Here is a 20,895-nt window from a genome sequence, read left to right as displayed (position 1 = left end):
CAATTAATTCCCCCCCGGCTTTCAATTTAGTGGACGGAATTCATACAAATTGCTCGGCCCAGGCGACTTCTCATTGGTGCTCGCTATGCAGACTAAAAAGAGTTAGGCGTCATCCAACTGCCCCCATTGGCCCCCAACCGACAAGTCTTAGCGTAGTTTGAAAATTGGGATCAAGCGTGCCTCAGTTGCGCTGAGGAAAAGTCATCTTTTATCTCGAATCTTTCAACTTTTATTAGCGGAAGAAGAAACTTAAGATGCTACGATCGGCAGGGGCCACTTTCTTAATCTATGCCTTATACCGTCTATTCTTGGAAGCAGCTGAATTGCAAAGAGAACCACTGGCGAGATTGAAGACTCCTTGTTGAGGGAGGTGGACTGTCCTTGTACCGATCCTGTTCCAGTTGGTTACTTATCAATCTCTACTGGTATGCTATCAGCAGCACAGTGCCCGGTACTTCATTTAAAACCATACCTTGAGTTTTCCGGAACACCAAGATATTTAGTGCTGGTTAGAAGACCACCCCTTGCACGGAATAATCCGTTGTACTCCAATACATACTCCAGGGCTGTGCCTTACTCGGAATACGCAGACCGTTCGAAACGCTCGGGGCTACAACAGTACCAAAATAGCCCCAGATTGATTTCCCCCCTTGGTAGTAGTCATTTGAAAATTTCTGCGCAAACTACGGCTGTGCGATTCTTAAGGGTACTAGTAGACAATATTAAATATTATGAATGCAATGAGTATATACACCCAAAAGAAAACACATCTCACTGGAAGTACTAATAGCCAGCTAACTTGCGTAGCTCTTCCCGAGTGGACATGATAGAAGCATTGATCAGCTCATCATCCACAACTTCTTCTTGCCACGATATAGCCAGGACAAGGCAGCCGTCGCCGCCAGTGACAACCGAAACGCCGATTGCATTACCAATCACACTCGCACATTGCGAGAATGCCATGCCTTGAATGGAAGGCTGATCAGGAGCCGAGCCGGATGAGACGACGCCAATATTCGATACCTCGAATGACTTATCCCTATCTTTCCCGACCTTCGACAGACAAAGTTCTTTTTGGTAGTTGTTGACGAATTTGAGGAGGTTTGGCCCTACGTCTGCACCCTTGCGGTCCAAGGTATCTTGGATTGTCTGTCGCGAGCGGCGCGCCTCTTCCCAGGGAAAGGCTGTGGAGTCAGCGGGAGCGACGGCGGAGCGTGTGTATGACTCTTCGATGTCGGCTACGAAAACGCCCATTGAATCTTCCTTAATGATATCTGGCAGAAATCGGCGAGTGGAGAAAGCGCCGGTACAATTCAGTCGGAAGAATTGATCAGGGATATGCTTAAATAGCGATCGAGCATAAACAGTTTGTATGAGCGCAGTGATGGTTGTTCGTTCCTGGCGACAAGCTTTTCTCAATCGCTCCACCAACCCCTGGGCAAAGGGGACTAGCCGGACACGACTACTCGTCGGCGGTTGGATCTTCGACCCAGTCCACAGCCCCGGATCTCTAGGCGCATAAACCTTCGCCTGGAAGACTTTCTTGGCTAGGAACCAGAAAGAGAGGGGCATTGGGTGGATTTCTTCCATATTAGGCAGCATCGGGATCTGCAGACTGGTTACTGAGCGTGGTGTCTCGCCATCGGATGCTGTCTGCGTCTGCAATGCTCGTAAGAAAGAAGTGTGAAATGATTTCGCGGATCCCCCATCACCGAGAGCATGATGCAAGATCAAGGCTGCGGTGAATTTATGCGTGTCTTGCTTATCGACAAGAACGTGCAGTCGCCAATAAGGATTAGGCGCGACGAAAGGTGTGTTGTGTTCTTCTTGGAAAACAGCCTGAAGATCGAGATCCGGAGATATGTCGCCTTCTCCAGGAGATACATCTCTTGGGATGCCGTGTTCTCGCTGCGTGAATCGTACCACCTTATCCAGGTCGATAATGGGGAGGCGTACGAAATACGGCTCTTGCGTATCGTCAGCTGCCGGGATGGCGGAGAGCGAGGGATGCTCTGAGATGACTGATGCACATGCCCTAAGCACGTAGTCCTCGACTGGCAGCGTGAAACTCTTTGGTAGCTCGTATGTTGCTGCCACGGCGAGGTTCAAATAGAAGCCAATCTGGTGACGCGCGGTGGAGTATTTTTCCAACCTCCCTGCAGTGGGTCAATTGCAGGTTCTGTGTACGGCGAAGAGATTAGGACAAGACTCACCAACAGGACGGAGTTTCTCAAATTGATCCATGGCTACTCTGTAATAGTAAGGTGATGATGTCGCAGCCTCGCAGGGATGAGACCAACTCGGCTGCCTGTTCCTGTTGAACCGAGCAACAAGTCGGATCGGATCTCGGAATGTCAAAACTCTTGGCTGCCCCACATTAACTTGCATTACTATATTTATGCACCTGCAGACCAGTTTTTAACGGCTTAGACGCTAAACTGACCAAGTTCTTGTACCGCAAAAATGAAACTTGATCACCGGACTGGCCAAAATCCAGAGCCTCTCATTGGTAAATATCCCTCTACCCCAAAATATTACGATCGAGGCCGGGATTGACTACTCTGAATTGATGGAAATGGTGGATGAGAAGAAAGGGGTCAAACGGCCTGTTTAGATAGCACGGGAAGGCACCTGGATGCCTGGCCAAGTAGATAGTTGACAAAAATACCCCAACATACCATCTACCCACTGGGTTGCCCACCCGAAGGCTTTGAAAGGATAACCAAGTCAATTGGATCACCCCCCCTTCAGATCAGGATTAATCTGTTCCTTGAAATCAATAGCTGCTGACCATCTCATGCTGGTAGCGACCTCGCGAAGATAATGACCCGCAAAAGGGTGAGCCATCATCTTCCGAGCCTCATTCTCTCGCCAGAACCTTGTTATCCAAAGTTGCTTTTCCACGAGGCGAAACGCAGTTCCTGACAACAGATCATCTGAATCGCAACTCGATGGAGGAGTCAAAAGTCCAATTTTTTGTCGATTTAATCGCTCTTCGTCTTCGGAAGGCGGGCGTTGCAGAACTGTTGTGGATAGACAGTTAATTTGGGTTAATTCGCTGTGTGATTGCGGACATGGGCTCCATTCATTTGGAAATTTATCCTTATCGAACCCCAAACAACGCGAGCTGACAACTGCGAAGGTGGCTACATGAAGTGAGTCCGATAGAATGCCGATCCATCTGTTTATCTTGTTCGTCTTCATGTGGTGGCTCATTGCTGGATCAGAGAATGGCCAACATGCTCGGAGATGCCCTTCGCGATCAATTCCAGTGCCTTTCAATTGCAGAACTGCTTTGATCATCAACTTTCGGAAAGCTTTGAGATCAAGGGGCGCGTCTGTTAACAATGTTTGGGAATTGGCTACATCCACAGAGCCAGGGGAAGAGTTGGCATCAATGGACGAGCTCGATGTATCGCAATGCTCTCGGACCCAGCACGATCGGGCGCATTCTGCATTTGGAATTGAATGTTCACACATTACTGGACTAGTGTCTTGTCCTTCGATATGATAAAGTCGTATGGCTTCCCAGAGACTCACTCTGCGAGCATTCCCCGTGCAAAGGCTAATTTCGAGCCCCACTTGGAGTTTGAGAAATGGTTCAAGGACAGGATCAGGTTGTTGACATTGCCAGATAATGTTGTCTTTTAACGTGATCTGATTGCGGCGTCTAAACATCCGGTTCACACCAATACCAGATCCTCCATAACCCACACGAGCCCAGACATCATAACCTTCCATAGTAGTGTAATCCTTGCGTGTACCAAGAAATTCAAAATGGTAGGAAACCCTTTCCTCGACCACAGGGCTTTTCGACTTGCATCGTGCATTGACTGTAATCACTGATTGAGATTTCGCATCGGTTCCAATCATGATGAGTGAAAAGTTGTCCAGCCATATGTGGTCTTGATCTTCCACGTAGTCTGGAACAGTTTCAGTCCAGTGGCAATCAATTCCATGTAAAGATTTCTCGCTCTGATAATTTGGCGGGAGAGGAACAACATATCCCCTTTGGGTCCTAAGGAGGGGTGCCGACATTGGAGTTCCCCCAACGAGTTGGACAGGGCCCCAGAGCTCTTGCAAATCGCCAACCGTAAGAGATATCTTTAGACTGCCCTCATTCAGCCCGTCAGATGTAGGGCCCAGAACCCAGCAGGGACCTTTCAGATATTCATCCAGACATGCCAGCTTACGGCGTCGATAGGAATATCCAAATCCAATGGGAATTCTATCCTGTGAATGTCCCCACAGGTTGAGATCAAAAGGGCAGACATGTGATCCAGAAAAAGAAACAAGACCGATAGAAAGGGTTCTGGCCAGTGTTTTCAATTGAGATGAATAATCCGAAACTCGCTGATTCACTAGATCATGGCCGAAGATCGTAGAAAGCAAATATGATGCTTCTCCCAGGGAGCCTTGAGAACAAGAAGATAAAAATGATTCGATATCACCCAGAGACACGTGAACAGCCCTTGCGATATTGGAAGAAGGGCAGCTCTCAACAAGGATAGTAAATTCATCCCCACAGAGGGCCTCTGTCCTCAGATGACGAAGTGCGTCGCCTGCGCTTTTAATCATAGTTATATACTCAGTCTCACACAAGTCTCCTAGGTCAGGGCCGGAGCCTATACCACAAATTTCAGCGGTATCAGCCTCAACCTTATCTAGGTTTCCATAGTACGTGGCAGGATCCAGAATGTGCTCGAGATTTCTTGATTGTCGTTCAACATCGATGTGCGAATCGATACCGTCAAAAGATGCACGGTGCTCGCCTATACGAGACTCGATGGTATGGTTGTTTGAAAGAATGGACTGGGATATGTTTTCCTGGCATTTTCGGGATGTTTGATCAGCAATAGGTGATCTCTCGGTTGTTTGAGAGCATGGAGTTAATAATTGGGTCTCTCCCTGCCCCACATCAACTGGATCTGTGGACGGATCGAAGGTTGTATTAGACCTTTCGCCAAGCCTGACCTGGTTTGTTTGTGCTATCATGTTTTGATTCTGGTGCCCTCCATTCTGACTCTGGACAGCAAGAGGAGATATGCCGTAGCTTGCGCTGGAATTTGGGCTTTCTTCAACGGAATGAGCCGAGCTAATATGCTGCATGTGACCCTCTAATGTGTGGAAAGAGCGGCTGCATGCTGGCTGGGGACATGTATATGAACCAGGGGGGAAATGTGATCTCTCAACATGCCTTCTCAGAGTAGACGATGTAAAAAAGCCAGATTGACTAGTACAGCCTATCCATCTGCACCAAAATGAGCGCTGCACCCCCACCGGCAATGATAGTGATGTTTCAGTGGAATGAACAGAACGGATATGAGAGTGAAGGTTATCCTTTCTGTTAAAGATGCGACTGCATTCTGGGTGAGGACACGGATGTGACAAAGGGGCTATATGTTGAAAGTTTAAATGTCTTTTCAGATCCGACAGTCTAAGAAAGCGATTGTATGGACAGTCAGTCCATCGACACTGGAATAGACGCTGGGTTTCATCTCTTTATTTGCCATATCAGTAACGGCGTGCATTCTTTGTCGGGGATCGGTGAAAATCTACCTTCCATTTGCCGGGTCATGAGAAAGATCATGGGAGTTCAATGACGAGCCAGACGAGGTTGCTGTCTGAATAGGGGTCCATGGATGGCTGAGCTCGGCATACTCAAGGGATGGATCGAAGAGGCTGCCAGTGTGAGGCGAAAGTAGAAGATGTGGTATCTTGGGATGATCTGTCATATCCGTGTCCACAAAATCATGGTTCGACCAAGATTGGATTGATTCGGGCATTGAACCGGGGGTTGGATACTTGGGCTGATCTGTCTTATCCGTGTCCACAAAATCATCATGATGGCTTGACCAAGATTGGACTGATCCGGGTATTGAACCGGGGGTTGGATACGTTAAATCTTTGTCCATTGTAGAGATCGAGCTACAAGAATAGGATTTGGGTCCTGAAAATTGGATATGCGGACTCGGAGTTCATGTTCTTAAATACCACCCAGTGATATAGAATCAGCCTCCACACGGCCTCATTTGGCGCCCGAACAGGGCGTTGCTGTGTGGCTCTGCGTATTAGAAAGGTTTGACTCCTCCAATAGTCATGCTTATCTCCGGCAACCCTGCACAGCCACATCGGTTGCAACGCAAACATTTCCCACCGCTCCTTCCCAAAGCACGAATCATCATGAACCTCGGCGAGAGTTAAGGCAGGATTGAAAGTAAGCCTCAAGCTGCCCTGGAAATGGGTTGGGCACCAACCTCAGCCCAACGACCAGTGGCGATGAAGCGCCAAAACTTGGAAGCATAGCCGGGCAGAAAGGTTGGACCGAGGTCCAGATTCGACAAAAATTCGATCAGGAAAATATATCGGAGGAAGAATGGAATAAGAACTACGACGACGACGTCAAACTTCACGCGTCGAGAGCAGAGACCATTTCGTTATTCACCTGGGCACACCGATAATTGGTCGGGTGGGACCGAAGAAATCGCATCGCACATCCGTAAAGATACCAGTTGAAAAAATGACTCGAAAATAACGTCGCAAATCAGTCACGGATTCCCGCCACATATTATAACATTTGAACCCCAAAGCCATTAATCAAAATCCCGAACAAGTATTGTAACCACCAAGCTTTACATGAGAGCAAAGGCACCCATCAAAGCCGCACCGAAAACTCCCCACGACGCAAGCTCCAATGCTCGTCCACCGTTCTCCTTCGAACTGGAGCTCGAGCCTTGCGCAGAACCCGAGGCAGTAGAAACGTTCGCCGTCCGCTTAGCCGAGTCACCCGTAAACTGAACTGCTTGGAGCTTGGTATCATTGGAGCAAGAAGACTTGTCAATTGTAGCGTTCGAAAAAAATTGAACATCAGCACACTAGAAAGGAAAAGCAATTAGTCTCCGAATGGTCAAAATAAAACCGACAACCAGCAATAAAATCACAAAACCTACCGCATAAAGACCACCCTGTGGATCCCCATTACTCTGCACCTGCAGTGTCGCATTCATCCCGTTGACGACATCTACTCCAAGAATCTTCGCATTATACTCGACATCTGCCAGACAGAATTCGCCGGCCCCTTGGACGCCGAAAGTTGGGTGTAGGGTGATGTTATAGTTTGTGCCCGGGTCATTGCCCAGACCTAAGAGGACAGTTAAGGCTGTTTGAGTGTGGCCTAGCTTGAGGTCGATGGGGATTGAGCCCGAGAGGGGGATTTTGGTTCTATCGGTCATTTGGGAGAGGCTGCCGCAGGGGAAGGTGGCCATTGTGTCTGCGTTGAAGCCGCGAGATGGTGGGGAGACGAGATGGAAGTGAGCGGTGGCCACACTGGCCATGGCGAGGAGGGTGTGGATTTGCATTTTGATCCTGGATGTAGAGATGTTTGATGATTTACTGGAAGAAAAAAAAACAATGGAAGAATATTGGGACGAAGATACTATATGAACAAAAGGGAAGAGTAGTGTCATTGTAAGACCTTCCTGGCTCTAGAGATATTAGCTGTGACTTCCGTTTTGGGATAGAACCCTGACCGAAAAGAAAAAAAATAAAAATAAAAATAAAGCAAAATAAGGAAGAGTGGGAAGTGTGGGGTAAGCCATAATGAACTAACCATGGAAGTAGGGACCCCGAGATTGCAGTCTTCTGTAAGACGCTTCATCCTCCATCAGGCGGTGCCAAGACATCAAAGTAATTTGCTCAATACTGCGCAAGCCATCGCAAGCCATATGCATCTTCGATGTCCACATTTATTTAGTCTGAAGCATCCGAGGCGAAATGATCAAATTCGATCTATTATCTACCACAACAGTGTTCGAGTCTAGGCACTAACATAATAATACCTCGTCGCGGCATCGTACTCTAGCACAACTTCGGATAGCATCTGCTGCACCGGAACAACAACCTGCCGCCACAAATGCACTTCATAAGACTGGCCCATCGTACTGGGTAAAGCCAGTGCGCAAAGAAACTTACTCTCTCCATTCTGAGAAGGCTGGACCTTAGGACCCAAAACGTCAATTACGTTCTCGCCAGCGGCGTGCAAAGGCCAAAGTACAACGGCTATATTCTGTTCTTCGTGGCGGAAGGGAAGTTCCGTGGGTGGATTACACACCACTGCCATACCCGGACGAATTGGATCGGTGAATGAGATCCCTGTTTTCTTCGATGGGTCCCGACTTGACAGGCTTGACGAAAGAGGGTCCTGTGGATCCGACTTTGTGCCCTGTTTGTTGCTAGTCTTGATAGACTGCTTCCGCTGAGAATCGAGATGTAATGTCCACAGTTCGAGGTGGAATGCATTAGCCTGCTCTTCGGTTACACCGGGTGTTTGAAGGGACCGCTGAACAAAGTCCTCAATTGGTAGGCGGAGGAGTTGTGCTCCAGTTTCCCTCGGGGCGAGCTCGTATGGTGCTATGGAGGGATTGTCAGACTGATTTGAGCCGGTCGAGTGATTAGTACTAGTATTAAATTCAAATGTTCCTCCTTCAGAAAATGCCAGATCTAGAGACGTGGAAATTTGTACCTTGGTGACAATGTAATTGCGTAGATGTTTATTCATCCAGGTCATTGGGACATTCGGGTTATAACTACCCGGGAGATCTATTAGTTGGTGGTGCAGCAGCCAAAAGCATCTCCGCGTAGCGAAGAGTATTCTTTGTTGCAACCGTATCTAAGAAACTGGGATCTATGCAGGCCAGAACGCCGGTCTTGCATTTTCGGTTACTCGAGGGATCAAACACGTTTTTGAGAGTCTTGGTCAATGTGCTTTGGCGAAAAGGAACATAAGGTTTCTTCGATGACCTTGAAGAATTCGCATCTGTGATACTCCGAATACAGTCCTTGAGAATGGACAGACTGATGTTAATTTCACGGGTCTCTTTCATACGGTCGGCTCCGTGCTCTGCGATATCGCGGGCTGTCTCGGACCCGGCCAGATCAATGAGATACAGATATCCATCTTCCACGACATCGGCGGAGGGGTTCACGATTCGAAGGCGGCACGCGGCATGACTGCGCGAGGATCCATTGTTTTTCTCCGTGGATGCCGTTCTGCGGAGTGCAGCGGTCTATTCGATTAGTTGGAGAAGTTCACCGGTGAAGGTAACCTCTGGTTCGAAGGCATTTGTTAGCTGTATGTCGCCGAAAGAGTCCTCGAGTAGTCGGATTTGTGGTGCAAGATCGGTGCCGGTGCTGGTTCTTTGGCCGGCAAGGAGCAGGTCTGTTCATATTCGCCAAATTGGGAAGGTCATCAACTGCTATTGCGCACATCATGATTCCATGAAGGGAAATCTTACCCCGTGCAGTGTTTCCTGCCAGTTCGAAGATGGAGACGTAGACCTTTCTCTATCCAGATAGGGACCCATCGAATAGATCGCGTGCAACAAGTCGCTCCAATCGGCTAATGCTGAATGTCTTGCCAGACCCTGTTTGCTCGTATGCGAATAGTGTTCCCACATTGCCGTCCCACACCTAGGGCAGAAGTGGCTGGACCATCTCCTTCTAGATGGCGTCGGTGGTACAATCGGCACCGTACACCTTTCCAGGTCGAAAGCATGATGACTGAACAGGTTAGTCTGGGGTGGAAACACACTTGTCATCCAATGGAGGTGGATATAGTCTCGGCATGGCCGCCGAGCGAGCAGATTATTACTTCAAGGGGTGGAGTAGATTCCACTCACATTCAACGTCGGCAACCCCCGAACGACCCTCTTCAACTCGTGGAGATCCACAACGCTAGTATCTGTCTTCCGGGTAAATACAGCAGGGACATGTCCAGAGGAGATTTCATCTTCCAATATTGGCCGGATACGCGTCGCGATGATGAGATCCCTTGCGGGCGGCTCAGGCTTATGCCCCGCATTCTGTTTCGCTGGTGGGGGCACGAACCGCTTAACGAGACCTTGGTGGCGTTGGGCATTATCAAGGAGGAAGTTTTTTCCATCATGGGAAGCTAATTGAAGAAGAGTTTCAGCTATTATGGTTCGGATGTAAGATAACAAAGTCAACGACTATGGGTGGTTGTTGTTGTTGAAAACGTGTCAGAGTACGGTGTGAAACGGCGCGTGCGGATTCTGCCCTCTGCCCTCTGCCCTACGCTGTACGACTTTACGCGCTGCCAAACAACAAACAAAAAACAACCAAAAATGAAATCAAGACGCAGGTTTCCGTTTGAATCCTTCTGAGCCTTGTCGTGGAGTATCCGCATTGGGACTAGCGGGATGAACCCTGGAGATCCACGCTAGTCCTGATATGGTTAGATTATTTGCTCATTCTTGCGCGGAATAGCTGAGTCATCATTTGTATATGGTAACATTGAGTCTTGGCATTCAGATTGAGTGATGCTTGCATCGAAAAGATAAAATTGGAATAAAATCAAGGGTATCGTCGATATTCGTGATTCAGTGGGGGTGGTCATTCCCAGCGATGTATCGACCAATCGCCAATTCTCCGAGAAACGCACCTGCCAGGACAGAGCAGAAATACCCGATATTTTGGGTCATGACAGCGAGCATTCTGTGGATATCGTGATTAGCATGACTCTGCAGCGGGGCAACCTTGGTGGTAATCAAGTATGACAACGTACAGAAGATAGGATATACCAATGATGCAAAGAACAAGTCCCGCACGCGGAAAATCCACGCTGAACCGCCACGGAATCGGCCCATCGGCAACATTATGCACGACTTTGACATTTTCTTCAACGCCATATGCACTGATGAGTGTAGAGAGTTTCGCATTGGGGTCAGCCTCAATCCGCTCGGATTCACTCGTCCTTCCAGCAATTGCAATATAGCGCCGGTTGAGATGAGCAGCACGCCACCGTCGCTCCATGACAGCTTTCAAGGCGAAGAGACTCCGATCAATGATGGCGAGGAGAATCAGGAAAATGCATGTCCCCGCGTAGGCACCGGTGGAGCTTGGTGTCCAGGTATTTGAGAATAAGGGTGTCGTGTGCGAGTTGGTGAAGACCATTGGCATGCTCATAGACGAGCTAGAGCTCGAGTCCGAGGACATGTCCATTCCGTCCATGGAATGATCCATGGTGAAGGTGGGAGCGGATTTAGGATAGGAGCGAGAGTAGATGGAAAGTAGAAGATAGAAATAATCTAGACACTAGCAGTCCGCTAGTGAAGATCAATTTGCACAGGCTGGAATGATCGGATTGGAGGTGAGGGCATTCTTGCTAAGCAGAAACGGCGGGTCTGCCACATGGTGACCCGTCCCGATTAGAAAGTCCCTCAACTCAACATCTCCGCCGACCATTTCTCTTCTATTTCTCTTCTAGCTCCCTTTTTATTCTCTTGCTGTTTCACTTCCCCTTCTATTTCCTCCTCTATCCCAAGACATGTCACATATCACCTAGATCACCATGTCGTCAATGGGTGGCATGGCCATGGGGTCCATGTCCATGGGAAATGGCGTGCCTAGCATGTTTGCCCTGCAGCAAATATACTGGGTAGTGGTTGGCAGTGCTATTGGTATTGCAACATTCGTGAATGGTCTTAACCGCCTGCTCGCGCGATACAGGTACTTGCAGACTTCCACTGGCAGTCAAGTAATCATCATCTGACTTTATAGGCTTCAGGACCCATCCTCCACACCTGCTCAGCCGAAGTCGTTGTTCCTCAGAGTGTATGCCACACTAACCGCGATATCTCGCGAAATTAGCTATGCCAAATTTCCGCCGATTTCACTGGGGCCATTGGTTATCCACTTCGCGCCGCTAGGGTGGATATTGATCATTCTCGCCAACCTGGTGACTGTTCTAGTCCTCTGCTTCTACGGAATCGATACTTCGGATGTCTGGCAGTGGGAAAGTGTTGGCTACCGAACAGGTTTTATCGCTATATGCCAGCTCCCGCTTATATTCCTCTTGGCCGGACGTCGGAATATCATCGGCTACCTGGTAGACATGAGCTATGTCCGCTTAAACTGGTTCCATCGCTGGACTGCTCGCACACTGTGGCTGACCTCGACAATTCACATGGGCTTTTGGTTTCATGACTGGGGACGCTACGACTACATCGCTTACCAATTAACACATGACCCATTGACGAAACGGGGATTTGCGGCCTGGTGCATCCTCACCTTTATCGTTATCTCTTCGTCTGCTCCGGTAAGAAAGTTGAGCTATGAGGTCTTTGTTCTCCAGCATCTGATCACTTTCGTCGGTCTCACTGTTGCGATATGGATGCATGCACCCGAGGAAGTCAAAATATGGGTCTGGATCCCCATCGGACTCCTTGTCTTCGACCGGGTGGTACGTTATGCCTGGGGGGCGTATGTCAATATCGGCATCTTTCATTGCAGCACGTCTAGATGTTCTCTCTTCGCCCATCACGCGACTTTTACCCCGTTTCCTGGCAACGTGACACGGGTCATTATCCATAACCCGGAGACCCACTGGAAGCCTGGTCAACATATATTTTTAACATGTCACCGCATTGCTCTGTTTCAGAGTCATCCTTTTACAATTGCATCTCTCCCGGAGGATGGGAGGATGGAATTCTTTATCCGCGCACAAGGCGGAGGAACGAGAGGCTTTGCAGATTTTGCAGAGAAAAGGAGATCGTTGGAGGGGGAAGTCCGATGTGGCCCTATGTTTATAGACGGCCCCTATGGTACCCATAGGCCGCTGCGACAATTTGACAGCGTAGTCCTCTTTGGGGGCGGCATGGGTGCAACCTTTGTGATACCATTACTCCGAGACATTGTTTCAGCATGGAAAAGCGAGCAGGACAACCAGTTTCCCAGACGAAAAAATCCCTCATCGGTTACGAGGCACATTCGATTCATTTGGGCCGTGAGGTCTCGCGCGGAGATGAACATGTTCGAGTCTCAGATTCACACCGTTCTGGCTGATGTCAATGAATGTCGACGTTTGAGTCCCGAATTTAAAAAGGAGATCGAGATCAGCATCTACATTACCTGCGACAAGAATTGCCATCTTGTTCCACTACCACACAGTCGCTCTAGCCATGAGAACACTCAATCGAGCATAGAATTGTTCGACTTGCCGACAAATTCCCGGAATAATTCGGTGAATACTACGTCAACGGACAGAGAGGCGGAAATGAACTGTCAGGATAAATATCAGAAACACACAACTCCAATCCGGGAAAAAGTATGTCCAGACACTGGCAACTGCCATATTTCGGCACTCTCACGGGACCAGACTAGCTCGGACTCGAATCATTCCGCGGAAGAATCAACACAACTCCTCCCATCATATACAAACACAAGCCCCACCATTCTATCGGGTCGTCCTTCACCGCACGCGATCATTCGGAAATCACTCGAGAGGGCCCATGGTGAAAGTGCTGTGGTTGTCTGTGGACCTCGTGGTTTGGCTGATGATGTTCGGCTGAGTGTTGTTTCTCTAAGTGATGAACGTGCGGTGCATAAGGGTACAGAGGCGCAAGGAATTTATTTGCATGTAGAGAGCTTCGGGGTCTGATGGGCCTGAACGGCGCATAGAGAAATATGTAAGTATCCACTTTCGCTATGATAATACAATGTATTTCTATGCCGGCTCTATCGGAATGAGACTCGGAATTCCCGCTCATCTCCCTAGCCCCTTGCATGGTGCATATAATACCACGCATTACTGGTGAGTGTACTTCGAGATGGCACTTTGACAGGCCAGTCGGAATATCCACCAGTATAAACCGTCGCCTTGAAGTGTCCCCACAGCCGCTTGCAGCCTGGCAGCGCCTGAGTTCAATATCCATATCTCCACCGGCTTGATGGAGAGTCAAATCAAATTTTAGAAATTGCGCCCGATCTGCATAATGCCTATACGAGGTATTTGGAATGTTTATATCTATACGGAGTACTAGTACATATACTGTCTGGCTAATACAAGTATGTACTGAATGTCGGATCGCGTTTAGCATGCATTAGCGCAAGATGATGTAACCCCAGTGTTTGTACAATTTAACAACCAGGTGCTCAGGTGTTCATGCAATCACTGGCACTGGTATCAGCCACATTGCCCAAGTGGCAGTAGCTGAGAACTTCCAAGGTTTTAGCCTTGGTTAGTTACTACTAGTAATGATTTGCATAAAACTTGACTTTGAAGTTAAAAGTTCTCAACTTGAAAGTTGAATATATCATATTCCTGGGTATCTTTATGATCTTGAGTAATCCTGGATTTCTTTTAAAAGTATAGCATAAAGAGAAAATTATAAACCGACAAAATTTGAACGCCAAGAGCAACGAAACGAGCATCTAACTATCTAGTAAATTTTGCTGAAATGCTTGGTTGTACTTGAGGTTCTGGGTCGGAAACTTGGAATCCAGCATGAGATGCATTTTTCGTCTCTGTACAATAACTATAGTATTTATAGTACAGGTTTAAAAAGATGCGATCAGGATGGGATTCTGAGGCCTAGGACCAATAAAAGCCTTGGATCACACAATTATCGTGATCTGGCTGAAAATTGTGATCCTATCTGTGTATCTGCAGTACAAGCCCAATATTGTGATCCAGACCAAAATTGATCCGTCTCATTGGCCAGACAATGTACCCCCAGTCTAAACTTGGCACGAAGAGGCTGCCAGTGCCAAGGAGGGAGCACACTCCCGAGCGAGCCTTGTCTTGGCAGGACTGAGGCTCGTTTGCTCGATCCATCCGACCCCCAGCATCGGCCATCGGATCGACAGACCGAAGACATTTGTAAAAATGATGGCGGGATTTTTAAATTACCGAGCTTCTCGTCATTAATACGGCTTCTAGATTCATGTTTGCTGGGTACTCCGTACTCACCCGGTATTTCCAAGGCCATGTGAGAGCTGGGGGACTGATCCTGGACCTCCAGCTTCTTTTAGCTTCATAGCCGAGAAATATTCCAATGACTTTGATAGCTACCTCGAACACTCTTGGGGTGTTGAGGCATTCAAGTTCAAGTTGCTCTGAAACTATATATCAGTGGGTGTATGGCTACACTGCATTGGGCTTTGGACAGAGATAGCCTCAGGACCAGGACACAGTAGCGCCACAAAAAGGTTGATTCCCCCTATTCACCCTGGTCTCCGTGTGGTTTAGACTCTTGAATTACCTGGGTTAACCCCACGCTAGTCACCAAGGCTGAAAATTAGCCTCTTGGCTTCCTCCAACTGACTCGAACCATAAGAATTCGTAAATTTCAATTGTGGTATCAGCCTGTATAATATACTTTGTCTGTCACCGGCAAGCGATGCTCGCGCATTGAAGATTCTGGCTGCATGAAAAACATCCTCTACTCTGAGTTCCTTACTTCCCCTTTGCTCAATGCTAGCAGTCTGCCAACATGACGACGCCAACAGAGTCGGCTCTACCGCTAACAACTCCATTCACATTTGAAAACTGCGACCCATCGTTGGGTCCATATTCAATTATCACCGCAACTACTTCTACCTACAGTGTGTGGACCGACGAATATACATATTACGGCATCGATCCAAAAGAGACCGGACGCGCATGCTATCCAACCGGCTGGGATGACTTTTCTTCCACATATTACTCGCCCGCCACGTGCCCAGATGGATTTACATTGGATTTCGCGACCGAGGTCACGAGTGGGACCGACATAGAGACCCAAGGAACATGTTGCTATTCGTGAGTGTTCACAAAAACAGCCAATTTGATTCCTCCCATATATGAAGCTAAGGTTGGGAAATCGGATACTAGGAACTTTGCAATTGCTACCGCTTTTCCGGACCGGTGGAACGACTGGTGGCCATGTGTTAGTGACCCAATCAACAGTTCCTCAAACGAATACGGGGACCAGACGTGGATATACACTGTGGCAGGCTCCATTTCCATCCGTTGGAGGTCGACCGACTTCACCACGACGCCGACCGTACCAACAGCCACCACTCCACTACGCACAACCGCGGTCACAATTTTAGCTAAGGAAACAAGCTCCTCTCCTGTGATTGAGGAGTCCGGTTTGCCTAATGGGGCAAAGGCTGGAGTTGGAGTTGGCGCTGCTTTTGGTGGGATTATTCTCCTCGCCGGTATTTTGGGAGTATTCTTCCTTCGACGAAATCGCAGGAATGCCCATGAGTCTCACGGTACTATCGACTCGGGCTCGAGCCCAGAGATCAAGTACGCTACTGTGAGTTCGGGTACACCCGAGTGTTCAGTCAGCACAGAACCCAGTGTGGCACCCCAGGAACTTCATGGGTCCTCTTGGAATCCAATAGCGTCTTCTGCTGGAGATGTCCATGAACTTCCTTCAACATCCCCTCGTGTCTGAAGTCAGTAGGACACCCAAGCTGGCATATGAGAGTTGTGATAGATGGAATTGGAGAAATTGTTAAAAGACAGGATTTGCGTTTCGTGTACAAGGTCTACAGCATTTTGCTTTGATATATCTATTACTTAATCAACCTCGGTCCAAAAACGACCCAAATTCTTCGAATCCTCTCAACATGACAACCTCGTATCAGTCGCTCGTCCTGTGTCTGCCCATTGCATACAAAGTTTGGAATCGTTGCTACTGAAACAAATCGGGTTGGCTCACCAAAAATGGACAGACATCATACAAAAAAGGGCAATGAAAAGCCGAGAAAGTATCACATCTTTGGTCTGCCCTTCTCTTGGAGAACTTCGTGGATCAATCTGACTGCTGTGGCTGCACAACCATACGAAGCTTGATACCCAAAGCCACCATGACCGTAATTGTGCACCACCGCGAGATCGTCAACTTGCTCCTTTTCCACACGCGGCCCGTCTGCTCTAGCAGGACGTAGCCCCACCCCATGCCTAATAACATCCAGTCCTTCAATGCCTTGGCCTTTGTTCACAAGTTCGGGGCATAAATTAATGGCCCTTGTCATGATTCGAATAGCGAGATTGGGCTCCGGGAGTGGATCCCAATTGTTCTTCTGATAAGAACCTCCAAGGACCGTGCCACCTCCTGCGAGTATATAATCAGTCTTGGGATTTGTCGGCGATACGAAGTGGAAATTATCATATTTTACCTGCAGCTCGAGCCATCATATATGCAACTTCATCTTCCCCGTCATCGCATCCGGACACAGAGTACATAGCGTGGGGATCGTTGCGCACAAGGACTACCTGCCCACGAATTGGGAATAAAGTGTCATCTTGGACCCCGCCAAGGGATTTGGAAGATAATCCAGTGCAGTTGACAACGACGTCGGCTTTTTTGCCTGAGTGATGTGCATACCCTGCTTCAGTCACATGTTTGAATGTCGCTCGTTTGAATATAACACCATTCTTGGAACATTGGCGAGGAGCCAGGGCAGGTATACTGCAGTATTGATGCATACGGACGTAAAGCGTGACCCATTATCGATTCTGGAGTCCAGATTCTCGGCTGGGATTTCCTCAAACTATTACATTCCATCAATCTCATGTATCTTTGTGAAAGGGATGCCAACCGCTTCTTACATTGTCCACGAGATCCTTGTACCATGGGTCTTTTTGCACAAGTTCTGCGAACCATTGCCCTGTGGCAGAGTTGACGTCTTCTGAGCGGCTAAAGACAAGCGTAGCTGTTTTTTTTATATTGCGTTAGTGGCATAGTATCGCTGAGACAAGCTCACCCCGTCATTGTCTCATGAACTCTGAGTTGATACGTACGTTGAAAACAGATCCCTGCCTCGGGATGCTTTTCAGCCAGTTGCTTCAAAACTGGCCAAGTGGCTCGTTCCCATTTGCCATGGGCGGTGTTCGGCTTTCCAACCCTGTACGCAAGTCAAATGAATTCAAGTTATTGTCTCACGCTTCCAGTAGATCGCAGTCAAACAAATGATTTGATAATCGAAGGGACTAACGGGAAGAAACTCGCTCCTGCCCAAGGAGAGCAATATTCAATATCATAGTCCCCCGGCATATGTTTCGCCACCACCGTGATGTTCTTCGAAGGATCCCGGGACAGAAGCAATGCGGTGGTAAGCCCGGAAACCCCAGCTCTAGATAAATTCAGCCGACTGGCATTTATTATAGACCAAGTCCAAGGTTGTCATTGAATAGGAACATACCCAAGGACGACAATATGATCGGATATCATATTGGGCAACGGTTCTTTGCAAGACAACAATGAAGGACCTGGGTTAAGTGTGGATTTCGTTCGAACTTAAGCAAAAGTCCGGAGAAAATGAGGGGTATGGAGTCTCACAGAGGATTGCTTATCTTAATCACTGCGTATGTCTCAGCTAAATCAAAAAGGGCAATTCTCCCCAGCGGAGCAGCAAATATGCGTAGTTGGGTTCCCAACGGTCGATACTGACTCTATAATCAATTTTAGAAGATCGTCACGGCCACCATCTCAATTAGTTCTCCGGCATGCGCGGAAAGATAGAGTTCAAAAGAGGGGGAAAGCTTTGCTTCTGGGTTTCGGTAGAGAGGAGAAGTGTACCCAGATGATTGGCGACCTGCGACAGCAAACACCCGTGGCGTGCCAAATAAAGCCTGAAAATGGTTGATCACTCCGGGAAGTTAGTTCAGCGCGCTCCGAAAGCGCGCTTTCAGATAAGGTTGTTCTTTGAATGGTGCTGATTGGGTTGTGAGTTAGAAATCATAAGGGGCGAATTCGAGACCCTGATACACAAGTGCGGGGAAGCTCGGTATTTGGCCGCGAACATTTTTGAGTCTCGAGATAAGCGTCATTTCTCCGGTCCCGTCTCTACAAAGTACATTAAAAAAACATAAAAAGACACAAGTTGTCCTTCAACTGATAGTTACAATTTCTCTCACAAACCCGTACGCTCCCAATGGTATGATTTTGGCTTCATATTCGAGACCTCTTAATTGATGTCCACCATATCAGTTTACAAACACATGAGAAACAAAAAAAGAAAGTCTATAAATCATGACAGTTTATTCAGAGAAGCAAGACATCGCAAGAGATGTTGAGGCTTCACTGGGTGATGATCCCCTCAAAGGGCAGATACTCCCTGTGAATGAGGGGAGCACACATCGTGGCATTAAGTCTAGACATGCACAAATGCTCGCCATCGGTTTGTTATTTCTATACACAAATCAAATGTGACCCCTTCTTACCTTCATTTGCTGACTTATTAAACAGGTGGCACCATTGGCACTGGTCTATTCGTTAGCTCTGGTCAAGCCCTGCAACTAGCGGGCCCTGCGATGCTTCTTGCGGGATACACCACAATCTCGATACTCGTTTATGGCATGATTACAGCCACAGCAGAAATGAGCAGTTACCTTCCTGTCACCGGATGCTCAATGGCCTACTATGGTAGTCGCTTTGTCTCACAGAGTCTCGGTTTTGCAATGGGATGGCTATACTGGTATTCCTTCGGAATTCTCATTGCCTACGAAATTACTGCAGCCTCTCTCGTCATTGATTACTGGCCAAACTCCGTTCCCATCGGTGTGTGGATAACGATCATGCTCATTGTGATTGTAGGCTTAAATTTCTGCCCGGTTCGTTACTATGCCGAGACGGAATTCTGGTTTGCGTCTCTGAAGGTCTTCATGATCATCGGATTGTTGCTACTTTCTTTCATTCTTTTCTGGGGCGGTGGGCCAGATCGTCAACGCCTCGGGTTCCATTATTGGAAAGACCCAGGGGCAGCAAAAGAGTATCTCGTTGGAGGCTCTGGTGGGTATTTTTGTGCGTATTTATACGTCACCACATTCTCGGTCTTTGCTTTCAACTTTGCACCGGAGCTCTTGGTCATTACGGCTGGCGAAATGCAAGATCCTCAGGCAAACCTACCTAGAGCCGCGAAGCGTTACTTCTATCGCCTGGTCATATTCTATATCGGAGGTACCCTGGCAGTTGGTGTGATCTGCAGCAGTAACGCCTCGGGTCTGACAAACGGCACCGGCTCCGCGGCTTCGCCTTGGGTAATCGCCATCAAGAACGCGGGGATACACGGTCTGGACAGTGTTGTCAATGCAGTGATCATCACATCCGCATGGTCCTCCGGAAATTCTTACCTATACATGTCCAGCCGAGTTCTTTACTCACTCGCGATCAGCAAGAATGCGCCGGCAATCTTCACCCGTTGTAACCGATGGGGTGTTCCGTATGTATCGGTGTCTGTGTGCTCAATCTTTGCTTTATTGGCCTATTTAAACCTCAGCAACAACACTAGCGAGGTGTTCAATTGGTTGATTAACCTTACTAATACTGCTGGGTTTACTTCGTGGGTATGTTGCAGCATCATCTTCCTACGCTTCCGCGCAGCCTGCAAGGCCCAGGGTATTTTGCTTTCCAGTCTACCTTACCATTCAATCACTCAGCCATGGATGGCTTGGGTTTGTCTGTTTACGTTCGCAATTCTCTGTTTGTGCAACGGATTTACTGTCTTTTTTCCTGGTCACTGGTCTGTTTCTTCCTTCCTCACAGCTTACCTTGGCCTACCGGTGTTTCTTGCTATTTATTTCGGCCATCGCCTCTATTCTTACAAACATCCATGGGCTTATAAACCTGAGGATGTGGATCTGCGCTCAGGGCTGGACAGTGTCCGAGAGTTGTCCATGGGAAGGGATACGGTGAATGTTGAGGTGGAAACATCTAGGTCAAAGAGATGGTTCAACAAGGTCAAGGTATTATGGGAGTAGGATCTTCCATGGAACCACATGTGCAGCGCTGGCTTTTAAATCATTGCAGTGATATGAGGCTTGTACAGATCCGGAACAAAGCCACACCATTGGACACAGCTTCAGGATGCCTATACAGACACCTGGGCAATTAAGTAGACTGTAAAATGAATTTGACTCCACGTTGAATATATAACCTATTATTTCTCTCTAAATTCCGAGGTAATACAAGTAATACAGCTTGATACAGACCTCTGAAATACAACAGGGTACAAGCCTAGGAGCAAGCCCCTGGGGATTATTTTTACTTATATGACAATTACCTTGATATTCTTTAAGCATAGTATCTAACCTAAACAACGGCT

The 20,895-nt window shown here is 48.0% G+C and overlaps 10 protein-coding genes across 10 annotated transcripts; 3 read left to right on the top strand and 7 right to left on the bottom strand.

Annotated features, from left to right (window-relative positions):
* Window positions 1-783: 783 nt before the first annotated feature.
* On the bottom strand, window positions 784-2,244 carry N7509_013714 (uncharacterized protein; the record flags this gene model as incomplete). Its single annotated transcript, XM_056638351.1, has 2 exons — window positions 784-2,156; window positions 2,214-2,244. The coding sequence occupies 2 exons, from the start codon at window positions 2,242-2,244 to the stop codon at window positions 784-786; spliced, it is 1,404 nt and encodes a 467-aa protein (XP_056481858.1).
* A 492-nt stretch (window positions 2,245-2,736) lies between these two features.
* Window positions 2,737-5,109, bottom strand: N7509_013713 (uncharacterized protein; the record flags this gene model as incomplete). The annotated part of the gene is made up of 1 exon (XM_056638350.1): window positions 2,737-5,109. One exon carries the CDS (start codon window positions 5,107-5,109, stop codon window positions 2,737-2,739), a length of 2,373 nt encoding a protein of 790 aa, XP_056481857.1.
* Window positions 5,110-6,632: 1,523 nt separating this feature from the next.
* N7509_013712 (putative GPI anchored protein) lies at window positions 6,633-7,358 on the bottom strand (the record flags this gene model as incomplete). The annotated part of the gene is made up of 2 exons (XM_056638349.1): window positions 6,633-6,875; window positions 6,951-7,358. The coding sequence occupies 2 exons, from the start codon at window positions 7,356-7,358 to the stop codon at window positions 6,633-6,635; spliced, it is 651 nt and encodes a 216-aa protein (XP_056481856.1).
* Window positions 7,359-7,816: 458 nt separating this feature from the next.
* On the bottom strand, window positions 7,817-8,566 carry N7509_013711 (diatom spindle kinesin 1; the record flags this gene model as incomplete). The annotated part of the gene is made up of 1 exon (XM_056638348.1): window positions 7,817-8,566. The coding sequence occupies one exon, from the start codon at window positions 8,564-8,566 to the stop codon at window positions 7,817-7,819; it is 750 nt and encodes a 249-aa protein (XP_056481855.1).
* Window positions 8,567-8,585: 19 nt separating this feature from the next.
* Window positions 8,586-9,362, bottom strand: N7509_013710 (P-loop containing nucleoside triphosphate hydrolase protein; the record flags this gene model as incomplete). Its single annotated transcript, XM_056638347.1, has 2 exons — window positions 8,586-9,065; window positions 9,294-9,362. 2 exons carry the CDS (start codon window positions 9,360-9,362, stop codon window positions 8,586-8,588), a joined length of 549 nt encoding a protein of 182 aa, XP_056481854.1.
* A 1,035-nt stretch (window positions 9,363-10,397) lies between these two features.
* On the bottom strand, window positions 10,398-11,040 carry N7509_013709 (copper transporter family protein; the record flags this gene model as incomplete). Its single annotated transcript, XM_056638346.1, has 2 exons — window positions 10,398-10,512; window positions 10,583-11,040. The coding sequence occupies 2 exons, from the start codon at window positions 11,038-11,040 to the stop codon at window positions 10,398-10,400; spliced, it is 573 nt and encodes a 190-aa protein (XP_056481853.1).
* Window positions 11,041-11,368: 328 nt separating this feature from the next.
* On the top strand, window positions 11,369-13,456 carry N7509_013708 (ferric reductase family protein; the record flags this gene model as incomplete). Its single annotated transcript, XM_056638345.1, has 2 exons — window positions 11,369-11,526; window positions 11,578-13,456. 2 exons carry the CDS (start codon window positions 11,369-11,371, stop codon window positions 13,454-13,456), a joined length of 2,037 nt encoding a protein of 678 aa, XP_056481852.1.
* Window positions 13,457-15,290: 1,834 nt separating this feature from the next.
* On the top strand, window positions 15,291-16,241 carry N7509_013707 (uncharacterized protein; the record flags this gene model as incomplete). The annotated part of the gene is made up of 2 exons (XM_056638344.1): window positions 15,291-15,598; window positions 15,671-16,241. The coding sequence occupies 2 exons, from the start codon at window positions 15,291-15,293 to the stop codon at window positions 16,239-16,241; spliced, it is 879 nt and encodes a 292-aa protein (XP_056481851.1).
* Window positions 16,242-16,560: 319 nt separating this feature from the next.
* N7509_013706 (FAD-dependent oxidoreductase) lies at window positions 16,561-18,023 on the bottom strand (the record flags this gene model as incomplete). The annotated part of the gene is made up of 7 exons (XM_056638343.1): window positions 16,561-16,904; window positions 16,969-17,261; window positions 17,285-17,343; window positions 17,402-17,505; window positions 17,594-17,697; window positions 17,788-17,925; window positions 17,995-18,023. The coding sequence occupies 7 exons, from the start codon at window positions 18,021-18,023 to the stop codon at window positions 16,561-16,563; spliced, it is 1,071 nt and encodes a 356-aa protein (XP_056481850.1).
* Window positions 18,024-18,824: 801 nt separating this feature from the next.
* Window positions 18,825-20,551, top strand: N7509_013705 (uncharacterized protein; the record flags this gene model as incomplete). Its single annotated transcript, XM_056638342.1, has 2 exons — window positions 18,825-18,972; window positions 19,041-20,551. The coding sequence occupies 2 exons, from the start codon at window positions 18,825-18,827 to the stop codon at window positions 20,549-20,551; spliced, it is 1,659 nt and encodes a 552-aa protein (XP_056481849.1).
* Window positions 20,552-20,895: the final 344 nt, after the last annotated feature.

Source organism: Penicillium cosmopolitanum, assembly GCF_028827165.1.
Source record: "Penicillium cosmopolitanum strain IBT 29677 chromosome Unknown utg000012l:1.0-3308103.0:1.0-3310761.0, whole genome shotgun sequence".
Classification (NCBI taxonomy): Eukaryota; Fungi; Ascomycota; class Eurotiomycetes; order Eurotiales; family Aspergillaceae; genus Penicillium; species Penicillium cosmopolitanum.
The sequence above is the reverse complement of the archived record's forward strand: the minus strand, read 5'-3'. Positions and strand labels throughout refer to the sequence as shown.